Raw genomic sequence first — 24,171 nt, forward strand, 5'->3', positions numbered from 1 at the left:
ACTTGAAGTCTGCAACTTTTCATTGGTAATTTTAATTTTGTGAGTACTTGAAGTTTGCAAATTATCATTGATAATTTTAAAATTTCCATTGATAGTTTTCAAGCTGAGCTTTCCAAATTTGGCTAAATACACGAAAGTGGGTTTGCAGAATAATTCTGTACATCAGCCAGAGAAGTGGTTATCCATCCTGACTGCACAATATAATCACCTAAAGAGCTTTAAAACAAATTCTATGCCCAGGCCCTGCCACACCAACTGAACCAGAACTTATGGGATAAGGATCAGTCATTGGAATTTTAAACAAACTCTCCAGGTAATTCTAATATGTAGCCAAATTTGAGGAGAGAGACTAATAGAGCATAAGTAATTCAATTGCAGCCACCCAGATGAGAATAACAAAACAAAAAAGTATTAATAAATCATGGGGGAAGGAAATGGAGCAGATTTTAAAGCTTGGTTCCAAGATATGATCATTGGAAGCCAAAGTCCCCAAATGACAGGGAGAAATGAAGCCATGTTGGGTAAGTTTCCCCCCCACAAGAGGAAGGGCTGTGTCTCAGGGCAGAATGGGTTTACAGTACTGCTTTAAACAATAAGCAATGGGCCTGCTGGGATTTCTCCTAAGTTCCTTCATGCCACTTCTCTGTATTTTGTTATGTAATTTTGCTTTCAATACCGTGTTAGTTTCACTCCTTGGAAAAGCAGATGATAAAACGGAACTAGATATGCAAGAGATGTACTGGGGTCAAACATCTATGAGGAAAAGTGGGGAGAGAGTGGAGGGGGCTGGGAGTTCTGATTCCTGGGAGGATCAAGGGAAGGACAGAGGACTGGATAAGAAAGTTCTGGCCTGGGCAATTGAGAGTCCTTGATCCAAATTTGCCCATGACAGGAGTTCCATGTCTTGCAAAAACAGGCCTGCATTTGTGTTCTTGGTGTGTCGGCTAGTTGGCTGGGAGCAGCTCATGGAAAACACGGTCTTGGCATGAAAGTGGCAGATTGGAAGCAGAGCAGCTGAACCCTATGCCCATTCTGCTCCAGCAGCTCTGAGTGGTGTACTCCACGGCCACCGCAAACCCAAGCCCCATACTTCAGACACCTTGAGGGTTTCGACTGTCTGATTCTCTAGAACCTAAAGTGGGACATGGTTGGTACAAATCAACCCTCTTTGAGTTTGTCTTGGGACTGATGAAGAAGAAAATCTTGCCTATTTGAGGAAACCTAACTTTAGAATCTCTCTGGGAGCCGACTATGTTAGCACTACACACCTAGCAGACCCAGGTAAGCCCTCAGCCTTTTGTCTTGATATTCTGACCTAGTGTCTTGAATTCTCGTAAAACCTTTTATTTTCTTTTTCTTTTTTGAGATGGAGTCTCTCACTCTGTCTCCCAGGCTGGAATGCAGTGGCACAATGTCTACTCACTACAGCCTCCATCTCCCGGGTTCAAGTGATTCTCGTGCCTCAGCCTCTCGAGTAGCTGAGATTACAGGTGTGCACCACCATGCCTGGCTAATTTTTGTATTTTAAGTAGAGATGGAGTTTTGCTGTGTTGGTTAGGCCGGTCTCAAACGCCTGACCTCAAGTGATCTGCCCACGTAGGCTGCCCAAAATGCTGGGATTATAGGCGTGAGGCACCGTGTCCTGCAATAAAACTTTTTTTTTTTTTTTTTTTAAAGAAGCTGGCCGGGCGTGGTGGCTCAAGCCTGTAATCCCAGCATTTTGGGAGGCCGAGACAGGCGGATCACGAGGTCAGGAGTTTGAGACCATCCTGGCTAACACGGTGAAACCCCATCTCTACTGAAAAATACAAAAAGCTAGCCGGGCGAGGTGGCTGGCGCCTGTAGTCCCAGCTACTGGGGAGGCTGAGGCAGGAGAATGGCGTAAACCCGGGAGGCGGAGCTTGCAGTGAGCTGAGATCCGGCCACTGCACTCCAGCCCGGGCGACAGAGCAAGACTCCGTCTCAAAAAAAAAAAAAAAAAAAAAAAAAAAAGCTAAAGTTGAGCACCACCTCTCTCCCAGTTACTATTCTGTGTACGCCACATGCATATTCTCACTGAATCCTTTGAACAAAGGTAACCTTATAAATATTGCTTTTATCCTTCTTTTACAGATCAGAAATCTGAAACTCTGAAAGTGATAAGAACTTGCCCAAGATTACAAATCAGTGAGTATATGGAATATCCAGGCTTGGAATCCATAGCTGTTGTATTTGCACTGTTTTCAATACTTGCCTTTGGAGGCTACCAACTCCTGGAATGTTCTATTCCCTAACTTAGTGTCCAGTTTGATTATAGAAGCCAGGATAAATAGTAACATTCTTCGACCCTGCACTGCTTATTTATAAGCGAACATTTCAATGCATTTCCAAAGCAAAGAGAATAAATCAAATACAGTAAGATCTAAAAAGTGGGTCATTTTATATGATCTGCTTCATTTTCATATCTTATTCAACATTATGCTCTTAAAATCTGGAAGTTTGGTCATGAAGTATGAGAGTAAAAATGCAAAGAAAAGAAAGAGTGAGGGCAAAAAATATCTCTAGACTTTAAAAAGAGCATCTAAGTATTCACCAGAATAAATCACTGGAATGTGCTCCTTAAGGCAAAACTAACAAGAAAATGTATTTGAAACAACGAGAAAAACATTTGAATACTATCAAAAACGTACCTGTAAACAGCGACTTTTCCTGTTCCAAATGCACCCACAATCAAATCTTAAAAAGACAAAAACACAGAACACATGCATGAGTCGTACAGAAAAAATTTACTAAGTTCAAAATCATAAGTAGCACATAGAATACCCCTACATGCTGATGGTATGAGAGCGACAAAATTAGAAGAGAAGTCACATCTTTCGTAAGACATTTTGGAAAGGATGTTGAAGCTTCGCTATAACCAACTTGATAAAACGTCCATCAGTAGATCTCAAACCCCTCTGTGCTTAGGAAGGTCAATTTCTAGAAACTCATTATTGCATCACTTTTCCTATCCTCCAGGTTCAAGGCACATACCCCCAGGGAAGGAAAAGGGGAAAGTCAGGTGGTGAGTGTCTGCTAGGTACCAGGCTCACTGTACATTTCTTGTTATCACTCTCACCAGCAAATACCCTATGAGGAAGGATTGTTAACCCAGAAGTGGAACATTCTGATTGCCATTTTGACAAACGTTTGCTCTTTACAAATAGTGTGGGTGGTGAGTATACTTCTGGCAAAGCAATCAGTAGTACATAAAATAACTAACATATTATAACGATCTAAAGTAACAACAGCAATCCTAATAAATAGCACATGGAACAACACTGTATGCCAGGAGTCCTTTTAAAGGATTTCCTTTGAATGATTCCTAACAAGAAGGTAGGAGGTCTTTATTATTAGCACAGTTTTGCAAATGAGTCAACTGAGACTTAAGAAGGCTAAACTGTAAATTTCCTAACATCATTCACACAAGTAGGTAAGTGGTGGACCTGGGTGACTGCGGTCGAGCAATCCTGGACTAGGTAAGGGGAAATGGGGAAATGCTCAAAATTATTTCAGTGATTGGCTAACATAGAGGTCAAACTGTTGGGTTTTTTTTTTTTTTTTTTTTTTTTGAGACGGAGTCTCGCTCTGTCGCCTAGTCTGGAGTGCAGTGGTGCGATCTTGGTTCACTGCAAGCTCTGCTTCCAGGGTTCAAGTGATTCTGCTGCCTTAGTCTCCTGAGTAGCAGGTACTACAGGCACACACCACCATGCCTGGCTATTTTTGTTTTTTTTTTTTTTTGAGACGGAGTCTCGCTGTGTGGCCTAGGCTAGAGTGCTGTGGTGTGATCTCGGCTCACTGCAAGCTCTGCCTCCCGGGTTCACGCCATTCTCCTGCCTCAACCTCCCGAGTATCTGAGACTACAGGCGCCTGCCAGCACCCTCCGCTAATTTTTCTTTCTTCGTTTTCTTTGAGACGGAGTCTCACTGTGTTGCCCAGGCTGGTGTGCAGTGGCGCGATCTCAGCTCACTGCAAGCTCCACCTCCCGGGTTCACGCCATTCTCCTGCCTCAGCCTCCTGATAGCTGGGATTACAGGCGCCTGCCACCACGTCCCGCTGATTTTTTGTATTTTTTTGTAGAGACGGGGTTTCACCACGTTGGCCAGGATGGTCTCCATCTCTTGACCTTGTGATCCACCTGCCTCGGCCTCCCAAAGTGCTGGGATTACAAGCGTGAGCCACCGCGCCCAGCGGACTTTTCTTAATCTCATTTACAATGGCTGTCCCTGGTAGAAGCAATCAAACACAAATAAAAATGACAATGGCTAAATCTGCAGAGTAAAATTTAGATATAAGAAAACTGGACCTCCATGGAACCAACCCAAGTGTCCATCAACAGTGGATTGGATAAAGAACATGGTACATAAACACCATGGATTACTATGTAGCGACAAAAGTGAATGAAATCATGCCCTTTTCAGCAACATGGATGGAACCAGATGCCATTATCCTAAGTGAACTCAGAAACAGAAAATCAAATATTGCATGCTCTCACTTATAAGTGGGAGCTAAAACAATGAGTACACATAGACATAAAGATGCTAATGATAGCCACTGGGGACTCCAAAAGCAGGAAAGGAGGAAGGGAGACAACGTTTGAAGAATTACCCAGAGTCCAATGTTCAATATCTGAGCGATGAGTACACTAGAAGCCTAAACCCGTTTATGCAATCTACTCATGTGACAAACATGCACACGTATCCCCTGAATCTAAAATAAATTTAAAAAGAGAAAAAGAAAACTGAACTTGGTAGAAATCAGGGCCACAGAAGAAAACTTACAACAGTTGAAACTATAATTGGTTAATTCTAGCAGAACGGGAATGAAAATAGAAAAACAAAAAACAAAGGTAGAAGGAGGTCCTATTTGACCACTCCATATGGAAACTAATTCAGGAATTAAATTGGTATAATGGAATTTGTATAGAAAAATGATTTATAGCCGTATTCCCTTGGCATCCACCTTTTGCACATGTGATGTTGAGTGTCGACTTGATCAGATTGAAGGATGCAAAGTATTGTTCCTGGGTGTGTCTGTGAGGGTGTTGCCAAAGGAGATTAACGTTTGAGTTAGTGGACTGGGAAAGGTAGACCCACCCTGAATCTGGTGGGCACCATTTAATCAGCTGCCAGCACGGCCAGAATAAAAGCAGGCAGAGGAACAAGGAAGGACTAGACTGGTTTAGTCTTCTGGCCTCCATCTTTCTCCCATGCTGGATGCTTCCTGCCTTCGAACACCGGACACCAAGTTCTTCAGCTTTGGGTCTCGGACTGGCTTCCTTGCTCCTCAGCTTGCAGACGGCCTATTGTGGGGCCTCACCTTGTGATCATGTGAGTCAATTCTCCTTAATAAACTCCCCTTTATATGTTCAGCAATGCTACTAGTTCTGTCCCTCTAGAGAACCCTGACTAATACACATACAAGTGAACAGAGACAGACTGCAGATGATTCTCCCCCTGAGGGCTTAGTGTCCCTGGGAATGGCTTTTAGTCAATTACAGGTAGGAATTGGAAAGTGAGTGGCCCAGCTGCCTTCTCAGTCAAGTGGGATAGTTGAGATCTGTTCTCTGACTTTGCTTTCCCCAGCCAGATGAGGCCCTGATTGCCCACAGTGGCAACTAGCTTGATGATGATCTTTATTCCATTCTTCTTTTCCATGTTTCTCTTCTCTACCTTTACCAGTGTTTCTCAGGATTTCTTAAATACACTGCTTGTTTTCTCATCCTTATCTTAATGCCTGCTCTGGGACAACCCAACCTAAGACACAATAATACTTGTTTAAAAAGAAAAAATGATCTGAAAGTTCTCCAGGTCAAAACCACTGTCAGATGTCTTAGGTTTTATGGATACAGAATCAGATTCAGTTATTAGACTTGGAATTTGACTCCAGAGCTCCATATTTAAAAACATGTGCATGCTGATGTTCAAATAAGTCGAACAGATGTCATGTAAAGAGTTCTGTATTCATGAAATTAAAGAACGCGTTAAGCGAAGGGGTACACCTTGGCCACCTATGACTCATGGAATAAAATATTCTTTTGTCAGCATTTAAATCTCTGAAGCCAGATGCCAAAATTTCTACGTTTATCAGTTATTAAAATTATAATGATAAATTATATTAGAATTCCAATTTTTCAACTATTTTTACATGTATTCTTTCTGTTACATTTGTCTCTTCTAGCAAATGAGTGCATTTTTTTTTCTAAATCAGAGAAAAAAAGAGCTACTGATTTGAAGAAACATGAGCTCTGTTCTTCCTGTGTAATTACAAACCCCAATATTTAGACAAGTGTAACACAGGTGGCCTTGGCCTGAATCCATATCTGTTGACATGACACCAGATAGGAGAGCTCTTTTATGAAAACTGATTCACGAGGAATTATGGACTTTGTTCTTGGCTCCAAATAAGGTGAAATATTTATTTAATAAGATTAGACATTTTATAAGTAATAGGCAAATTTTAAGAATTGATTCTCTGGAAATGGCAAAGAAAATAAGACTGTAAGCCCTTCCAGGGCAGGAATCTTTATGTGTGCACATCCTCAAATATTCACGGAATGGTATGGGTTGAAATAAATGAAGAAAGAAATAACCTTGGCATGCATGTTAACAGGCACAGTGCCAGATACAGAACAGATACTTCATAAATGCCTGATTAAATAGGGAGGATAAGTAATAATAAATTAAGATACTAGAGATGAAGAAAATGAGACAATTAATTAAAACTGACTACTGTCAGCTGCAGCTAAATTCTGCTGGAGTTTTGCATGTGTACTTGAAGGTGTTGAGATACACACACACACACACACACACACACACACACACACACACGTTCCAGATCCTAGAAAGTAATATAAAGTCTCCATCAAAACTAGATTGTCATTATAGGTGAGAATTTGAGGGACACTTTCCCAACAGTAATGAGACATGGGCTTTTCCTTTAGGAACTTTAATTCCTGTGCCTTAGGGTGGGAATTTTTCCTACTCTGGAAAAATAAAATAACTGGCAACACAGGCCACAATTTTCTTCATGAGAATGTGGTCACAGTTATTCAGAGGCCAAGAAAACAGTTACCTACCACAAAAGTATGCTTGCCTTTAGACACTACCTTGGAACTATGCCTGCTAGAAAGAGCCACAAGTACTTATGCTTGGGAGCTTAAAATTGTCAGATTTCTCCAGGGGAGCAGAATTGATTGGCTAGTTTGTGTTTTGAATGAATTTCTCTTTTCAAAATATGTGGTTGGTTTTGGAAAGCACTACGCTGCTTCCATCTATACACACATAAGTATAGAAGTTTGTGTATATAGCATATCTATTATATATGTGTTCTATTTATATACACATACATTTATATTTATGCTGGAGTGTGTATATTTATATGTGCATGTGAAATAATATTTAAATAATACTCAGAAATAATATTTTTAAAATATTGCATAATTCTGTGCTTAGGCATTTAAATGATAATCTGGACACAGAGTAATTTCAGGGCTGATATTTGAATTTCTAAAACTTGGAAGATTTTTTTCTCCCTTGAGATAATGTGTCTGATACCATTATCTATGTTTACTTCCTTTCTATAAATGCCTTGAGGGCAAATTGAAAACAAACAAATAAAAAACTTTGCCTTTCTCTACACGTAGATACTTAAGCTGGCTTTTTTTTTTTTTTCTGGAGGAAATAACTGGCAATTAAAATTGGTTCTTTCCTTTCAATCAAAAACTATTCCCAAAGTGCTGGAGGCCTTTGCTGTTGCCTCACATTGTCTGAGAAACATAGTTTATTTTCTTTTTGGCTTTTGATGGAACAACTGAGTACTTTTAAGAAAACAAAAAGGGGACATTAGCATGAATGCAGGATCAGTTGGCAAGAAAAAAAAAAAACCCTAAGAATGTGAGGTCATAGGAGATGCATTACACCTAAGTTTCGTATTTTATTTCTTGCAAATGGTTATTTTTAAATGAGGAAGAAAAGCCAAGCCTTTTAAGTGGTGTTTGGTTTGCAGGGTCTGATTTCACTAATTTGGGAAGGAAATTTTAGTGTTGGAAGAAGTTCTATTTGAAAACATCAGCTTTGTTTTGAGTGTGGATCTGAGGTTTGGATTAGGTGGGCAGGAAACAGTGAAGGGAGGGAGAGTGGAACCCTCCTAGGGAACAGTCAGGTCAAAGGAGAAGATGAGGAAGAGCTGACAGTATCAGATTAAAGGATCAGCCAGGCATGGTGGTATACAACCTGTAGTCCCAGCTACTTCCGAGGCTGAAGTAGGAGGCTCGCTTGAGCCCAGGAGTTTGAGATTGCAGTGAGCTATGATGGCGCCACTGCACTCCAGCCTAGGCAACACAGCGAGACCCCACTAAAAAAACAATAGCTGGGCATGGTGGCTTACGCCTGTAATCCCAGCACTTTGGAAGGCCGAGGCGGGCAGATCACCTGAGGTCAGGAGTTCGAGACCAGGCTGGCGAACGTGGTGAAACCCATCTCTACTAAAAATACAGAAATTAGCCGGGCGTGGGGTGCATGCCTGTAATCTCAGCTACTTGGGAGGCAGAGGCAGGAGAATCACTTGAACCCAGGAGGTGGAGGTTGCAGTCAGCTGAGATTGCACCACTGCACTCCATCCTGGACGACAGAGCAAGACTCCATCTCAAACAAACAAGCAACAACAGAAAAGAAGCAAAAAAAGAATCACCCAGAATCAATTCAGGGGAGCAGTCTCTGTGGCCACCCAAGCACCTACACTTCCTAAGCTAAGTCACCTTCTTCCTGCTTCCTTCTTCTCACCTCTCACCCTCATCTTCTTGATAGATACACTAATGTTTATATCTGTTGCCAAAAATGCCGTCAGACATCTCCTGTTTTTTTTTTTTTTGTTGTTGTTGTTGTTGGAATTAAAAAACATTTACTATTTTAGAATAATTCCAGACAATGAGAACGGCCACCAGGAATTTCCAAACAAATGTGAAACATGGAAGTGTTTATTTTATAGTTGTATAAAAACATTATGATTAATCAAAAGGGAAGATCTCCTTAAACATGATCAAAAATGTAGAAATCACAAAGGAATTTTAAAATCTAAACTACTTTTATAGCAAAAAACAAAACAAAACAAAAAAACACACGAGCAAAAAGCAACAGGGTGAAATGTTTATAATGTATATGCCTGATCAAATGTGAATATTTTTCAATGCCTAGAAGAATGTTCGGCACTTGGTAAAAAAAAAAAAAAAAAAGTTAACATTAATTATTATGCCTAATCTGTAACAAATTCATACAAATAAATAACAAAACTATAAACATTCTAATAGAAAGATTACAAACAGGCATTTCACATAAAAATAAATACCTGTGACTAATAAATATATGAAAAGACTTCCACCTCACTAGTCACCAAAGAAATCCAAATGAAAGAAACAGAGAGATATCATTTTTTAACCTTGTATATTGGAAAAGATTAATACTAGGCATTGTTGGACAGAGAGCAGAGGTATACTTATAGGCTGTTTGAGGAAGTATAAATGGGCATTATTTTCTTGGAAGGCAGTTTGTTGATACGTATGACTGTGTACCTCTGACCTAGTTTCTACTTCTAGGAATTTATCCTGAGGATGTGTTGGACAGTTGCGTAAAGATCGATCAAAGAAAAGCTAATATTCTAAACATTTTCAATATAATTGCCTCCTTTAAGTGATACAACAATCCTACGAGAAAGATACTTTTATTATTCCCATCTTAGAATGAGAAAAATGAGGTACAGAGTCCGAATACAGTAAAGTCACAAGACCAAAGTTTAAACCCAGGCAGGCTGGCTACTGAACCCACACTGGGATCCTTTTTACCACTGCCTTCTAGGAGCACATCTATTGCTGTTTTTATTCTCTCCTTAAGCCTTTAAAAAAAAATTAAAGATATGGCCAGGCACGGTGGCTCACGCCTGTAATCCCAGCACTTTGAAAGGCCAAGGTGGGTGGATCACTTGAGGTCAGGAGTTCAAGACCTGCCTGACCAACATGGGAAAACCCCATCTCTACAAAAAATACAAAAATTAGCCTGGTGTGGTGGCAGGCGCCTGTAATCCCAGCTACTCAGGAGGCTGAGGCAGGGGAATCGCTTGAACCCAGGAGGTGGAGGTTGCAGTGAGCTGAGATTGTAGCACTGCACTCCAGCCAGGGCGGCAGAGTGAGACTCTCAATAAATGAATAAATATAAAAATAAATAAATAAAGATACATTTTACTATGATAAATTTCATCCTTTTTAGTAAGCAGAGTTAAGAGCTTTGATAAATGCACCTAGACCTGTAACTACTTCCACAACAACACAGAGAACAGTTCCAACAGTGCCCCAGTGTCACCCATGCTGTTCTGTAGCCAAGCCTGACCTGTCTCCTAACCCCTGGACTCCACTAATCTATTTTCCAGAATGTCATATAAATGGAGTCATACAGCGTTTTGGGTCTAGCTTCTTGCAGTCAGCTCAGTGCATTTGAGATTCATCCACAATGTTGTGTGTACCAGGAGTTCATTTTTTATTGCTGAGTGGTATTCCACTGTGTAGATGGCCCACAGTTTATTCATCCATCTCTGGCTTAGGGATCCCTGAGCTGTTTTTAGTTTTTGCAAAGTCACTATAAACATATGTGTACAGGAGTTTGTGCCTCAACAGGCCAATTTTTACTTGCCCATTGTCTCTCTTTGAATCTCTCTAAAATCTTTGAAGACTTCTTTGAAACACAGTGTTGTATGTCAGGTGGAAAATTACCAAGTGGAGGCTGAAAAATTAGCAATTCTCAATTCCAGTTCACTTTGCTGCTGGCTTCTAAATGGCATTGGACAAGTCAATCTTCATTGCTGAATCCCTGGTGGTCTTTACGTTTCTCTAGATGAGAAGGCCAAGAGCTCAGTAACATTTGTTGGAGTCTGATGACTGCATTCTGGGCACTTTGATGTACAATCCAGGTCTCTGCTTTGCTTTTGGACTCAGCTTTGTCCCTGCAGATTTAGGGACTCCTTGTGCCTCCACTGAGAGACAGCCAGTTTCTGGCTTTCTCCCTGGCTTCACCAGACTGGACTTCCTCCCATTCAGCTTCATAACGCAGCTCTACAGACGCCTGACTCCTGTCTTGGCAATACCACTGCCCACAGCTCACAGAATCTCCTCCAGGAACTGTCCATCACTGCCCAGGTCCCATCCTGCCAATCCTCTTCCCACAGCACCCAAATCTTTTAAAGACAAACTAAGGCCATCAAGTATAGTTGTTTACATAAACCAATCCAAGGTTGGCTCACTTTCATACAACGATGATATTAAGAGAAATAAGAGGATTCGAGATAATGTGTCCAATGGTGGGGTCACAGATGGTGGATCCATCTGGCAATGTTCACTTGTAAGTGGGCTATGAAATTGGCTTAAGTGTCTGGCATTGCAAACGCAGCTCATGTCTGTGGGAATTCAGCATTTAGATAAGTCTCCTTGACTTTGGCAAATGTGTTAATCTAAAAATAGAGGTTGCCTGTCTGCCTTGCTTTTTTATTGCAACACGCAAAATATTATTGCGAGGAAGGTTATGAGTTGAGGAAGAAATATTTGAAAAAAAAAATCATGATTTTATCCCAGAAAGTAATAATCCTAACAATCTGTCTGAAATGCTTCCAAATGAACTCTGAAGAAAAACTTTTATGAGTTGGAACGTGGTATTATGTTGCAACATTCTCATTTACTGGGGGATTGTTTTCCTTTAAAAAAAAACCCACAGAAAATAACAGCAGAATATCAAATGATGAGTCTGCCTTATGAAAATAGTTTTCTGTATATTATTATCATCCTGTGGTTACAAGAATGATCCTTCCGCTTTCAATTGTTTGATCCTCCACTTGTTACATTTCATGTCAGTGTATCAAAGGCATTTAACTTTATCCTCGTCATGGCCACACTGAATCACAACATGTGTGCCGTCTGTGCAATTGCTGAAAGCCCCAGAGGAAGGTTTATTTCTTCAGTACCAGTGTCACTTATATGTAGCTACCTATTGGAAAGGGTTTCACAGTCTCCAGAAGAGCCTGACAGCTCACAAAGATGCTTCCCTGACACCCAGTCTGACAGATAAACTCCTATTGATAAAAATCTAATGGGACTTGACGCTTTCACTGAGTGTTTTAGGCAGAACTGTGTCCCCCAAAAAAGCCCTATGTTGAAGTCCTGACTGCCAGCACCTCACAATGTGACTATATTAGGAGATAGTGATATAGGAGTTAAGAAGAAATTATTTAGGCAGATATGAATGTTCGGGAGTCCTTAGTAAGGTTTTCCTTTTAATGAAAAGCAGCCCCCAAATCATTTTCTTTTCAAAGAACAGCCTATAAAATCGAGCTTCAGACATAGACAAGCAAGCCGGAAGCTTGCACGGGTGAATGCGGGCATCTGTGCCACTAAGAATAGGCTACCTGGGACTAGGCATGTTCAAAATGGTGGCTCCATCTTTGCCAGCCAGGTATACAGTAAGGAACAGGCAACATGGCACCTGCCAGGCAAAAACCCCATTTGCGTGATAAGATTAGGGTGGGGCAGCCAGCTTCCTTGCATTTTATATAAACATCATACCTGGGCCAATCGATCTTTGGGCGCGATGTAAATCAGACACTGCCTCCTCAAGCCTGTCTATAAAATCCAGTGCACTCCAGAGAGAGAGCTGTTCTCCTTTCTTTCTTTCTTTTCTTTTCTTTCTTTCTTTCTTTCTTTTTTTTTTTGAGACAGAATCTCACTTTGTTGCCCAGGCTGGAGTGCAATGGCTCACGGCAACCTCCGCCTCCTGGGTTCAAGCGATTCTCCTGCCTCAGCCTCCTAAGTAGCTGGGATTATAGGCACTCACCACCATGCCCAGCTAATTTTTGTGTTTTTAGTAGAGACGGGGTTTCACCATGTTGGCCAGGCTGGTCTCAAACTCCTGACCTTGTGATCCACTCTCGTTGGCCTCCCAAAGTGCTGGGATTACAGGCATGAGCCATCGCGTCTGGCCTCCTTTCTCTTTCTTTTGCCTGCCAAATCTCTGCTCCTAAACCCAGTTCTTGTGTGTATCTGCATCCTGGATTCCCTTGTCATGAAACAATGAACCTCAGGTATTGACCCCAGACAACAATGCCGCTTCAGTAGGGTCCTTAAAGAGGTAATTAGTTTAAAATGAGATCATCTAGGTGGGCTCTAATCCAATAGGACCAGTGTCCTTATACGAAGAGGAAGCTAAGATACAGACATATGTGCAGAGAGAAGTCAATGTGAAGATGTAGGAAGAAGATGGCCATCTACAAGCCAAAGAGAGAGACTTAGAGGAAACCAACCTTCCTGATGCCTTGATCTTGGACTTGCAGTCTACAGAACTGGGAGGAAATATATCCCTGTTTGAGCCCTCCAGTCTGTGGCGATGTGTGATGGCAGCCTTGCGACTGACGGAGTTACAAGGGAGGTGGAAGAGGAAGGCAAGAACAGTTACACCGGTGGTTCCCTATACTGGGCACCTTCATCTAACAACTCATCAGTGAACCTCCAGCATGAGCCAGGTCCCACCCTAACTGCCCAGGATTCAGCAGAGGGCTTTAACACAGACACTCCCCTGCCTACCAGCTACTTAGAGTCTATTAATCAACTCACTGAGGGGTCATATTACAAACACAGGCCAGGATTCACTGAATTGAAGTCCCTGCGTGGGACCTGCTTTCCCTGGATCACTCACATTCTGATGAGAACAAGGTCATTAGATCCTTCCCTTTCACATGTTTGAGAAGAGGAAATAGTGTAAGTTTCTGCAATTGGTATGCAGCAGCCCTCAGGTACAGAAAAGAAAGGAAACAGGATGAAAGGGGCTGAGCATCCCACAAATAGGCTTCTCTTGCTTCACTCTTTAGTCTGTGGTCTGGTTGGTCCGCAAGCTTTCTGGCTTACGCTGGCTCTCTTGTGAACTTCTCTTAGGATTGACAGTTTTCACGTAACCAGCTACTAATGTCATTGCAGGAAAACGTCAGTAAGAAAATCTAAAAGGGTTGGCATATAGAAAGAAGAGCATTACATGAACAATACTTGTAAATAGGAAGGACAAAAGAGATGAAAGAGGGCTTTGTTACTGTATTAGTTGTTTTGGAAACCTCCCATCTGTCATCCCACAGGAGGCTTGAGACAGATTCCCCAAGTCAACGTCTGATGGCACAGTCCTGGGTCTGGGGTGCAGAACCTGGACCCTCACCCTTGGAGCTTGTTTACATGCCTCATACTGTCAGAGGCATTTGAACCAGAGCAACTCCATCTTGAATAGGGGCTGGGTAAAATAAGGCTGAGACCTACTGGACTGCTTTCCCAGGTTAGTCATTCTTAGACACAGGATGAGATGGGAGGTCAGCACAAGATACGGGTCACCAAGACCTTGCTGATAAAACAGGGGAGATACCATGATCACGAAGGTGGTTTTCCCAGGGCGAGGCTTATCCGTTGCACTCCGGATGTGCTGACCCCTGCGATTTCCCCAAATGTGGGAAACTCGACTGCATAATTTGTGGTAGTGGGGGACTGTGTTTGCACTTTCCCCGATGTAAAAAAAAAAAAAAAAAAAAAAAAAAGAAGTCGGTCAAAATCACCAAAACCAAGATGGTGATGGGAGTGACCTCTGGTCCTGCTCACCGCATATTCTATGCTAATTATAATGAAATCCATTAGCATGCTAAGACACTCTCACCAGCCCTATGACAGTTTGCAAATGCCATGGCAACTGTAAGAAAATTACCCTATATGGTCTGAAAAGGGGAGGAACCCTCAGTTCTGGGAATTACCCACTCCTTTCACAGAAAACTCATGAATAATCCACCCCTTGTTTAGCATATAATCAAGAAGTAACAGTAAGTATAAGCAGCTGAGCGGCCCATATGCTGCTGCTGTGCCTATGGAGTAGCCATTTTATATTCTTTTTAGCTTCTTAACAATTGCGTTCACTTTATGGATTCGCCTCTAATTCTTGCATGAGATCCAAGAACCCTCTCCTGGGGTCTGGATCAGGACCCTCAGTAACACTACTTCCATTTGGCCAGTGTTGTTTAAAAATAAGAACAACTGACGTGCTCAAGGCGATGGATATCCTAAATACCTTGACTTGCTCATTACACATTTTATGTGTGTATCAAAATATCGCATGTACCCCATAACTATGTATCAAAAAATTTCAAAATTAAAAAGGATCAATTAACTGTGCAGAGTACTTTCCAGTGTGCAAATCGTCTCTACAACAATCCTGAGTGGTGGGGATTGGTCTGATCACCTTTCTTTTGTGGCTAGATATGCTAAGGTGAAGGAGCTGCAAGTGTGGGCAAGGCTGCAGGGCTGGTAACAAAAGAGAATTTGGGTCTCTTGACTTCTGGCGCTCTTTCCATCTCACTGCCTACTCGTGCTCCTGGTCTTGCAGCCTGAACAGCAGCGGCATCTGAAGGCCCAGTGAGAAAGGAAATTAAATCTTGGGACCCCAAACTCATGAAACCAAAGGGAGAAGTCAAGCTGGGAACTGGGTCACACAAACCTGCCTCTCCTTTTTTGGTTTCTGAACAAGATGAAAAGCTACATGTCTCCCCCATATTTTGCCCACAAGGAAATTCCTAGTGAGCTGCAAGATCTTCACTCTAAGGTGTTTCTGTTAATACTTCACTGCGGCAATGTAAATTGATAGCTTATCTTTATAGGTGCATTCACCCCCACTGCCCATTTAGTCTTTGTCACACCTTCTGCCTCATTTCGTCTATGTTATCTTATGTAAAAGTCAGGCTCCCTGCATTTTTCCTCTGCCCCACTTGTCTATGTCATCTATGTAAAAAAATGCAGATTCACTGAGCCAGACAAAGGCAGTAATGAATATTTTTCCCTACCCTCCTCTTACATGAAAATTGTGTATTTCTCAATATTCTGCCCTTGCCCCTTTAAATTTGGAGCCCTTAAAATTGTCTTCAGACGTCGGGTGTGGTGGCTCATGCCTGGAATCCCAGCATTCTGGGAGGCCAAGGCGGGTGGATCCCCTGAGGTCAGGAGTTTGAGATCAGCCTGGCCAACATGGCAAAACCCCATCTCTGCTAAAAATACAAAAATTAGCTGGGTGTGGTGGCGTGCGCCTGTAATCCCAGCTACCTGGGAGGCTGACGCAGGGAGAATCGCTTGAACCCATGAGGTGGAGGTTGCAGTGAGCCAAGATTGTGCCACTGCACCCCAGTCTTGGCGACACAGCAAGATTCATCTCAAACAAACAACAACAACAACAAAACAAAACAAATAAACAAAAAACATGTTTGGAGAGAGACATAGACCTGTCCCCAGGAATGCATCCTTAACTTTGGCAAATAAACCGTTTAAAATAATTGAGACTTGTCATTTTTCTCGATTCACACTGGTGAAGGCAGAACTAGGGCTAAGGGTTAAATGGTAACCGAGAATCAGTCTGCCACTTGGAGTAACAGGAGACAGATGCCAACATTTATTTTAAAGGGCATCATCATCATCTCTGCTTATCTTTCCATTCTCATTCTGCACAAATATGAAATAGTTGACTGGATTTTAAATAGAGCTGAAACACAGTGGCAAGTTAAAGATGTGAGCAACAATTTACATACAAGGTGTGCAGCTGGAAGGAAGCTGGTTTATTTATTTATTCATTTATTCATATTCATTCAATTATTCACTTAATAAGTATCGACAAGTTGCCTTTTGTGCCAGCTGCTGCCTTGGGCATTAGGATTTTGCAGTGAGTAACACCAAATCCAGTCCCAGTCTCAACTGATACAGTGTCCAGTCTAGTGGAACAGAAAGGACTTCAAATCAAAGAATTGCACACATGTGTAATTTCCATCTGAGATCATTGTTTTCAGGGGAAGGACAACAGTTCAGGGAAGGCTTCCTGAGGAAGTGACATTTGACCTGAGGGTCTGAGTGGGAAGTGAACTCCTGGGAAAATGGCCAGGGCGCATAGAGACTTTGAGGCAGAAGGGATGCATCAGGTGAATGATATGAAAATATGGATTTCAATTTATATATTAATAAATTTAAAGTGACATATTAAAAAACATGCTGAGGGAGGGAAGAAATAACGTGAGGTTCTAAGCACAGGAGAAATTTACTCCAACTAATTCGTACTCCATTCCTCATATCCTATTTAAAAAAAAAAAAAAGCCTGACTTTTTAATGATCACCATTCTAACTGACATGAGTTGGTATCTCATTGTGGTATTGATTGGCATTTCTCTAATGACCCATGATAATGAGCTTTTCTTCATATGTTTGTTAGCTGCATAAATGTCTTCTTTTGAGACATATGTCTGTTCATATCCTTCACCCACTTTTTGATGGGGTTGTTCTTTTCTTGTAAATTTATTTAAGTTCCTTATAGATTCTGAATATTATGCTGGAGAGGATGTGGAGAAATAGGAACGTTTTTACACTGTTGGTAGGAGTGTAAATTAGTTTAACTATTGTGGAGGAAGTGTGGTGATTCTTCAACGATCTAGAACCAGAAATACCATTTGACCCAGCAATCCCTTTACTGGGTACATACCCAAAGGATTATAAATCATTCTACTATAAAGACACAAGCACACATATGTTTATTGTGGCACTTTTCACAATAGCAAAGACTTGGAACCAACCCAAAAGCCCATCAATGATAGACTGGATAAATAAAATGTGGCACATATACACCATGGAATACTATGCAGCCATAAAAAAGGATGAGTTCATGTCCTTTGCAGGGACATGGATGAAGCTGGAAGTCATCATTCTCAGCAAACTAACACAGGAACAGAAAACCAAACACCACATGTTTCATTCATAGGTGGGAGTTGAACAATGAGAACATGTGGACATAGAGAGGGGAAAATCACACACCGGGGCCTTTTGGTGGGTGGGAGGCTAGGCAAGGGATAGCACTAGGAGAAATACTTAATGTAGATGACGGGTTGATAGGTGCAGCAAACCACCATGGCACATGTATACCTATGTAATAAACCTGCATGTTCTGCACATGTATCCCAGAAGAGGAGGAGGAAGAAGAAGAAGGAGAAGAAGAAGAGGAAGGAGAAGAAGAAGAAGAAGAAGAAGAAGAAGAAGAAGAAGAAGAAGAAGAAGAAGAAGAAGAAGAAGAAGAAGAAGAAGAAGAAGAAGAAGCCGCCGCCGCCGCCGCCGCCGCCGCCGCCGCTGCCATGGCCAAGTGGGCTCTGTGGCACAATTAATAGCACATGGGACTTCTAGCCCCGCCGCCCCTCCAAAAAAAAGCCATGGCTAAGCAGCAAATTTCTATTAACTGTATCTTTACAAGCAAGATGAAGTATAAATCATATCCTATCATATTCACTGGGTTTCAGAAAGAACCCAGTCTCTGATTATTTGGAAGGAAGTTAGTTCAAACTTAAACTGACAAATGATTTGTGGCATATAAAATCTAATAGCCATATAGTTAGATCTCTTTTATCTGGTGAGGGAAATTTGCTGTATTTACTACCTGTGAGTGGGACATGATTTAAGCCTGCTTTGGGACAGAATCTGGATTCTGAAGGATATTTTATTTGTGAAATAAGAAGGATTTATTATTTGTGAAAGGTTTTATCTGAGAACCTGATTCAAGCATGGGGAGGGATGTAGTTCAGGTGTGTGAGGGAGTCCTGGCTTCACGTTTAAGATCATTGACATAGCTGTGTACATAAGGCCCACTTTTTCAGTAGGATTTTGCCTCTTCAAAGGTGAGTCAGAAATAAGGCAGATGGAAGTAATCGCAGGTTTTCACAACACACTAAGCAAAATAGAAATATCTGTTTGAGAGAGATGATAGTTCCTACATTTTCATATCTTAATCTAAAGCTGGAAAAAAGTCAGATATTATGCAATAGGACTTGAAAATGACTACAGCCAATCTTTGTTTTGGGCTTTCATAAATGCAGCTGTGAGTGTAGACAACGGTCATTCTCAACCTGGATCTGTGAATTTCTGAAAAGAGTAATTCCCTCTTGGAAAGACATCCCACAAACAGGAGATTAGTGTATTTGTAAGTGGCTGGGCAGAAGCAGGTCGGTATCTCAGGTTCATTCAGTGATATGGATAGCAATTGTAGGACTCTTATCACATGGAAGTCACTACAGCTTGAAATCAATCACGGTGAGGCTATTTATACCACGGAAATTGGTAAATGCTACAAATCTGGGCCTTTTTTTTTTTTTTTTCTTCTCTCCCTTGGGAGCTGGTTGTTAACCATTTTTAACACACCTCTGAATATAAAGGCATATTTCAAGGTTAACGATATATAGACAGTGAGATCTCTTGAGATGTATGCACAGCAGCTCCCAGGCTGTCTTATGAAGGATGGGAGGCTGGATAGTCCCTGCTGGTCCTCCTCCTTTAGGCTCCTTTCTCCAGACACCTCCAGCTGCCCTGGCCTTGCTGCTTCAGCACATTATCCTCCCCTGGGATACTTTAATGACTTTTGATTTCATGTTTCTTTTTCATTATTACTCATTCTGCTCATTGCTAAGGAATGAGGTCCTCAAAGCACCATTTTGGAATATAGAGCATATATCTTTTTCCATTACTTTACTAATAACTAATTACTTAACATGCTATTCAAGGCCCTTTGTTACCTGTCCCCAATCTTCCTTTCACTTTTACCTCTCTCCATGTGTGCTTCCATCATTTTGGACAAGTTCACTTCCAAAATTGTCTTTTTGAAAAAACTAGGAAGCATTTCCTTTAACTTATATATAGAATTTCTTTTTTAGCATGATCAAAAAAACACAAGAAGTTATGGTTAAAAAATTCTGCAGTACATGCTAACAAAGACAAACTAGGCAACATGTTCATTACACAAAACCGAAACAGTCAACATTAATTATTTTATGCCAAATTCCTTTTAGTTTAGCTTTTTTTTGAGATGAATTCTTGCTCTGTCACCCAGGCTGGAGTGCAGTGGTGCACAATCTCAGCTCACTGCAACCTCTGCCTCTCAGGTTCAAGCAATTTTCCAAGTAGCTGGGATGACAGGTGCGTGCCTCCACACCCGGCTAATTTTTGTATTTTTAGTAGAGACAGGGTTTTACCATCTTGGCCAGAGGGGTCTTGAATTCCTGACCTCAGGTGATCTGCCCACCTCGGCCTTCCAAAATGCTGAGATTACAGGCATGAACCACCATGCTCAGCCACCAAATTCCTTTTAAATTCTACCTACATTATATAGTCCTAGATCCCTTTTTTCCTCCCTCACTCACATATCACTAAGTCGAATCATTAATTCACAATGTTGTATCCCTTGATAATACAAAGGCTTGTCAAAAGCAGGAAATTATCTGGGTCAGAGGATGATCATAAGACATTGAATACGTATGGCCTTCTGCAGTTTTCTCATCTACTTCTTCTGTTCCTGGATTCAGAGCTCCCTGTTCTGCGAAGTCTTGCTTTTTTTGATTGTGGCAAGAACACACTTGACATGTAATCTCAGGGTCTTAGCTCATGCCGTGTTCCCCTTCTGAGATGCCTTTTCCCTATAACCACTCACAGTCATACCTATCTCAGGATCCTACTTATCTCCCTCAGGAAACTTTCTCTTATCACTTTAGCAAGAAGCACTCTCTCTTTTTAACTGTTTCATTATTTTTTACCTTCTTAAAGCCCTTCTCATCTGCTGCTTACATTACAGTTCATTGTTGGATGTTTTATCTCCACGATTACATTGCTCCTTAAAGGCATGCATTATGTGCATATAGTAACAATGTGTCATTTATAACTAATATTTAGTGGCTGCTACTAGATGCTATTCACAGCATTAACTGCTTTATACATATTATCTAGCTTAACCTCCAAACTCCAACTTTAAGGGAAAGAACTATTATTAGGTATTATTATACCTGTTTTATCACCAAGAAAACTGAGACTCCAGAAAGTTGATGAACTTGGCAAGGTTACACATCCAGCCAGTGTTAGAGCTATAATTCGATTTAATTCAGGCCCATGAGAGCAGGATCTTTGTTTAATTCAGTGCTGTATCCTCAACATCTAGAATAGTGCCAGGCACATGGAAGGCACTTCACACATACTTGTTGGGTATACGGATAATGGCATTTCTGAAAGTACAATCTCTTGAATACCATATAATCAGCAAATATTCTACCATCAGCATCATTGGTCACATATTGGAAGAGAGTAAGGAAATATAACTAAGTGCAATGTGGGATCCCAGATTGAATCATGGGACTAGAAAAAAGAACTGTAGAGGAACAAATGGTGAAATTCGATAGAATTTCAAATAGGTCCATTGATTCATTAATAGTTCATTGTAATATGTTTATATAAGATGTTTATCATTGGAGGGCTGGGGGAACAGTTTATATGGGTCTACAATTTTTTTTGCAACTTTTCTGTGAGTCTAAAAGGATTTCCAAGAAAACATTGAGAAAAAAAGTCTTGTATAATTTCACTAAATCTTTTTTTTTCTTTTTTTTTTTTTTGGAGACGGAGTCTTGCTCTGTCACCAGGCTGGAGTGCAGTGGTGCAATCTGGGTTCACTGCAACCTCCACTTCCCAGGTTCAAGAGATTCTCCTACCTCAGTCTCCTGAGTAGCTGGTACTACAGGCACGTGCCACCATGCCCAGCTAATTTTTGTATTTTTAGTAGAGACAGGGTTTCACCATATTGGCCACGATTGTCTTGATCTCTTGACTTCATAATCTGCCCGCCTCAGCCTCCAAAAGTGCTGGGATTACAGGGGTATGCCACTGCGCCCGGCCTTCACTAACTCTTTTTAAATATAGATCCTTAATAATCTACCCAATATTACCGAGCACTGTGTAAAGGCAGGAAACCTCGATCTGGGATGATAGTATCAGAGAAGTGTAGAGTTAAAAAGACCCTGGGAGGAGCACTCCCTGCACCTTTGTCACTTCTTGATGAGGAAGGCAAGACCCAGAGAGGTGGAGTTACTAAAATCACACGTGGGAGAACTGGTTCTAGAACTCAGGCCCTTTCACTTTCCACTCATTTTCGTTTCTACTTGACAGCACTCCTCAATTCAAGTCCAAGAGCTCTCCCAGTTGGATTACTTCAATTTGATCTACATGCATGAGATATTTTTACCCCAAAATTTAATATTCTAATTTCTAATGTGTTTATCATGAAACTACGAATATCTTAGTCAATAAGAACGTAATGTTTTGCTTTTCACACAAAACTTGAGTAGCAGTTTGAGAAGTAAAAATAAACTTTGACTATAGTATTTGAACCTAGTTCAACTAAACTTCAAATTAACAATTTCAAGGAGCTCAAAGTTTAATTAAAATGCATTATTCCCTTTGGATAAAGCCTCCTTCCATGCGCAGGTTCTGAGTTACTTGTTTGCTTATACTAAACACACACACACACACACACACACACACACACACACACACACACACAGCACTCATTGAAAAGATAATGGGTTATTTTATTTCATTGAGTGTAATTGTCTGAAATGGCTTCATGATATAATCATATATTAGGGGCCTAGATGAGGCAGTGATAGTCTTGGCCTTCTGCCCATGTTTTCCTCCAGTTTTTCTTGCCTTTAGGATTTCTGCTCCTCGACAAAATCTGTATCTCCCCTCCTCCACCTTCCAATGCCTGGGCTATGTGTTTAACAGATGGTGTTGTTATACAATCACGTTTAAAGGGATTAGAGCAGATCACCGGATTTCAGAATTCCTGACTATCACAGCTGTTTCTCCTCTAAAATGCTTTCACTCAATTAATGTATGCAGGCTACTCCTCTGGTTAATCCTACTTTCCCAATGAACCCCAACATAGAGACCTGAACACATCTACATTTTGAATCAGAAAATGAATTTTGATGCTAGAAATGAAAATACTTATGACTCTATGTATGTATGTGTGCCAGTGACAATATTTGTTGTAAAAAGCCTAAAAACGTATTGGGTAGTTGACGTAGATGTTAGGAAAATTATTCCACGCATTATTTCTGCAATCAGATCTGTATATTCCATAACAAAATCCCCCAATCTGTCCATGAGACCATCCTTTTCTTGGGTACACTGCATTCAAATCTGAGTCATCTTTTACACCCACCTTTTCCTTACCTCCTGCCACCTCCTCTCCCTTGCATCACTGCTAGTTATTATCAAGCCTTGACTATTTTTCATTTACACTGTTGTGTTAGTTCCTTCCTTTCAATTTCCACTGTCATCACCATACTTCAGGCTGAATTTAGATGAATTTCAATATATTTAAATGGCCAAGGGGCAGCAAGGGAGCAGCGTGTTCCTTTGGTAACCAGTAAGTCACAACAGTGAAAAATGAGAGGTTGGCCACGGTGGCTCACACCTGTAATCCCAGCACTTTGGAAGGTCGAGGCGAGTGGATCACTTGAGGTCAGCAGTTCAAGACCAGCCTGGCCAACATGGTGAAACCCCATCTCTATGAAAAATACAAAAATTAGCTGGGCATGATGGCGCATGCCTGTAATCCCAGCTACTTGGGAGGCTGAGGCAGGAGAATCCCTTGAACTTGGGAGGCGGAGGTTGCAGTGATCTGAGATCATGATGCTGTACTCCAGCCTGGGCAATAGAGTGAGACTCTATCTCTAAATCAGATTTTAAACAGAGGCTGTCCCTTTCCACCATCGTAGAATGCAGTTTCTCAAAATCTTATGGGACTCCATGTGACTGTGAGGTAAAGTAGCTCATATTCTGTTCATGATCAGCAAATTGGTTTCCTTTCCTATTCTGAGCCATTTGACAGCATTTTGTAAAAATCCTCTGCCACCCTAGAAAATGCATGGACACGCAACCCAGTGAAGTAGGTATTATTAGCCCCATCACACCAGATAAAGAAAGAAAAGCTGAAAGCAAATCACTGTTCAAGTGTTACGCTAATCAGTGTTCAATGTTCAATGGGAATCTGAACTCAGATTTCCTTCCCCTGTTCTCACAGACTCTTTAACTTTTTTTTTGTTTTGAGACAGGGTCTCACTCCTGTTGCCCAGGCTGGAGTGCAGTAGTGCGATCTTAGCTCACTATAGCCTACACTTCCCAGGCTCAGGTGATTCTCCCACCTCAGCCTCCCAAGTAGCTGGGACTGCAGGCATACTCCACCATGCCTGGTCAATTTTTTGTAT

At 41.3% G+C, this 24,171-nt stretch overlaps 1 protein-coding gene and 1 non-coding gene across 3 annotated transcripts in view; one reads left to right on the forward strand and one right to left on the reverse strand.

Moving 5' to 3' along the window:
* Nucleotides 1-24,171, reverse strand: part of ITGA8 (integrin subunit alpha 8) — a 200,988-nt gene that overhangs the window by 97,739 nt on the left and 79,078 nt on the right. For both annotated transcript variants that reach the window (XM_010365605.2, XM_010365606.2), the window contains exon 14: nucleotides 2,670-2,715. In XM_010365605.2, coding sequence (XP_010363907.1) covers nucleotides 2,670-2,715 — 46 coding nt within the window. The remainder of the gene's footprint in view (nucleotides 1-2,669; nucleotides 2,716-24,171) is intronic.
* LOC115900621 lies at nucleotides 14,427-14,590 on the forward strand. The gene has a single exon (XR_004060288.1). It is a non-coding gene; the product is annotated as a U1 spliceosomal RNA (small nuclear RNA).

The sequence above is a fragment of the Rhinopithecus roxellana genome, chromosome 11 (assembly GCF_007565055.1).
Source record: "Rhinopithecus roxellana isolate Shanxi Qingling chromosome 11, ASM756505v1, whole genome shotgun sequence".
Taxonomy (NCBI): domain Eukaryota; kingdom Metazoa; phylum Chordata; class Mammalia; order Primates; family Cercopithecidae; genus Rhinopithecus; species Rhinopithecus roxellana.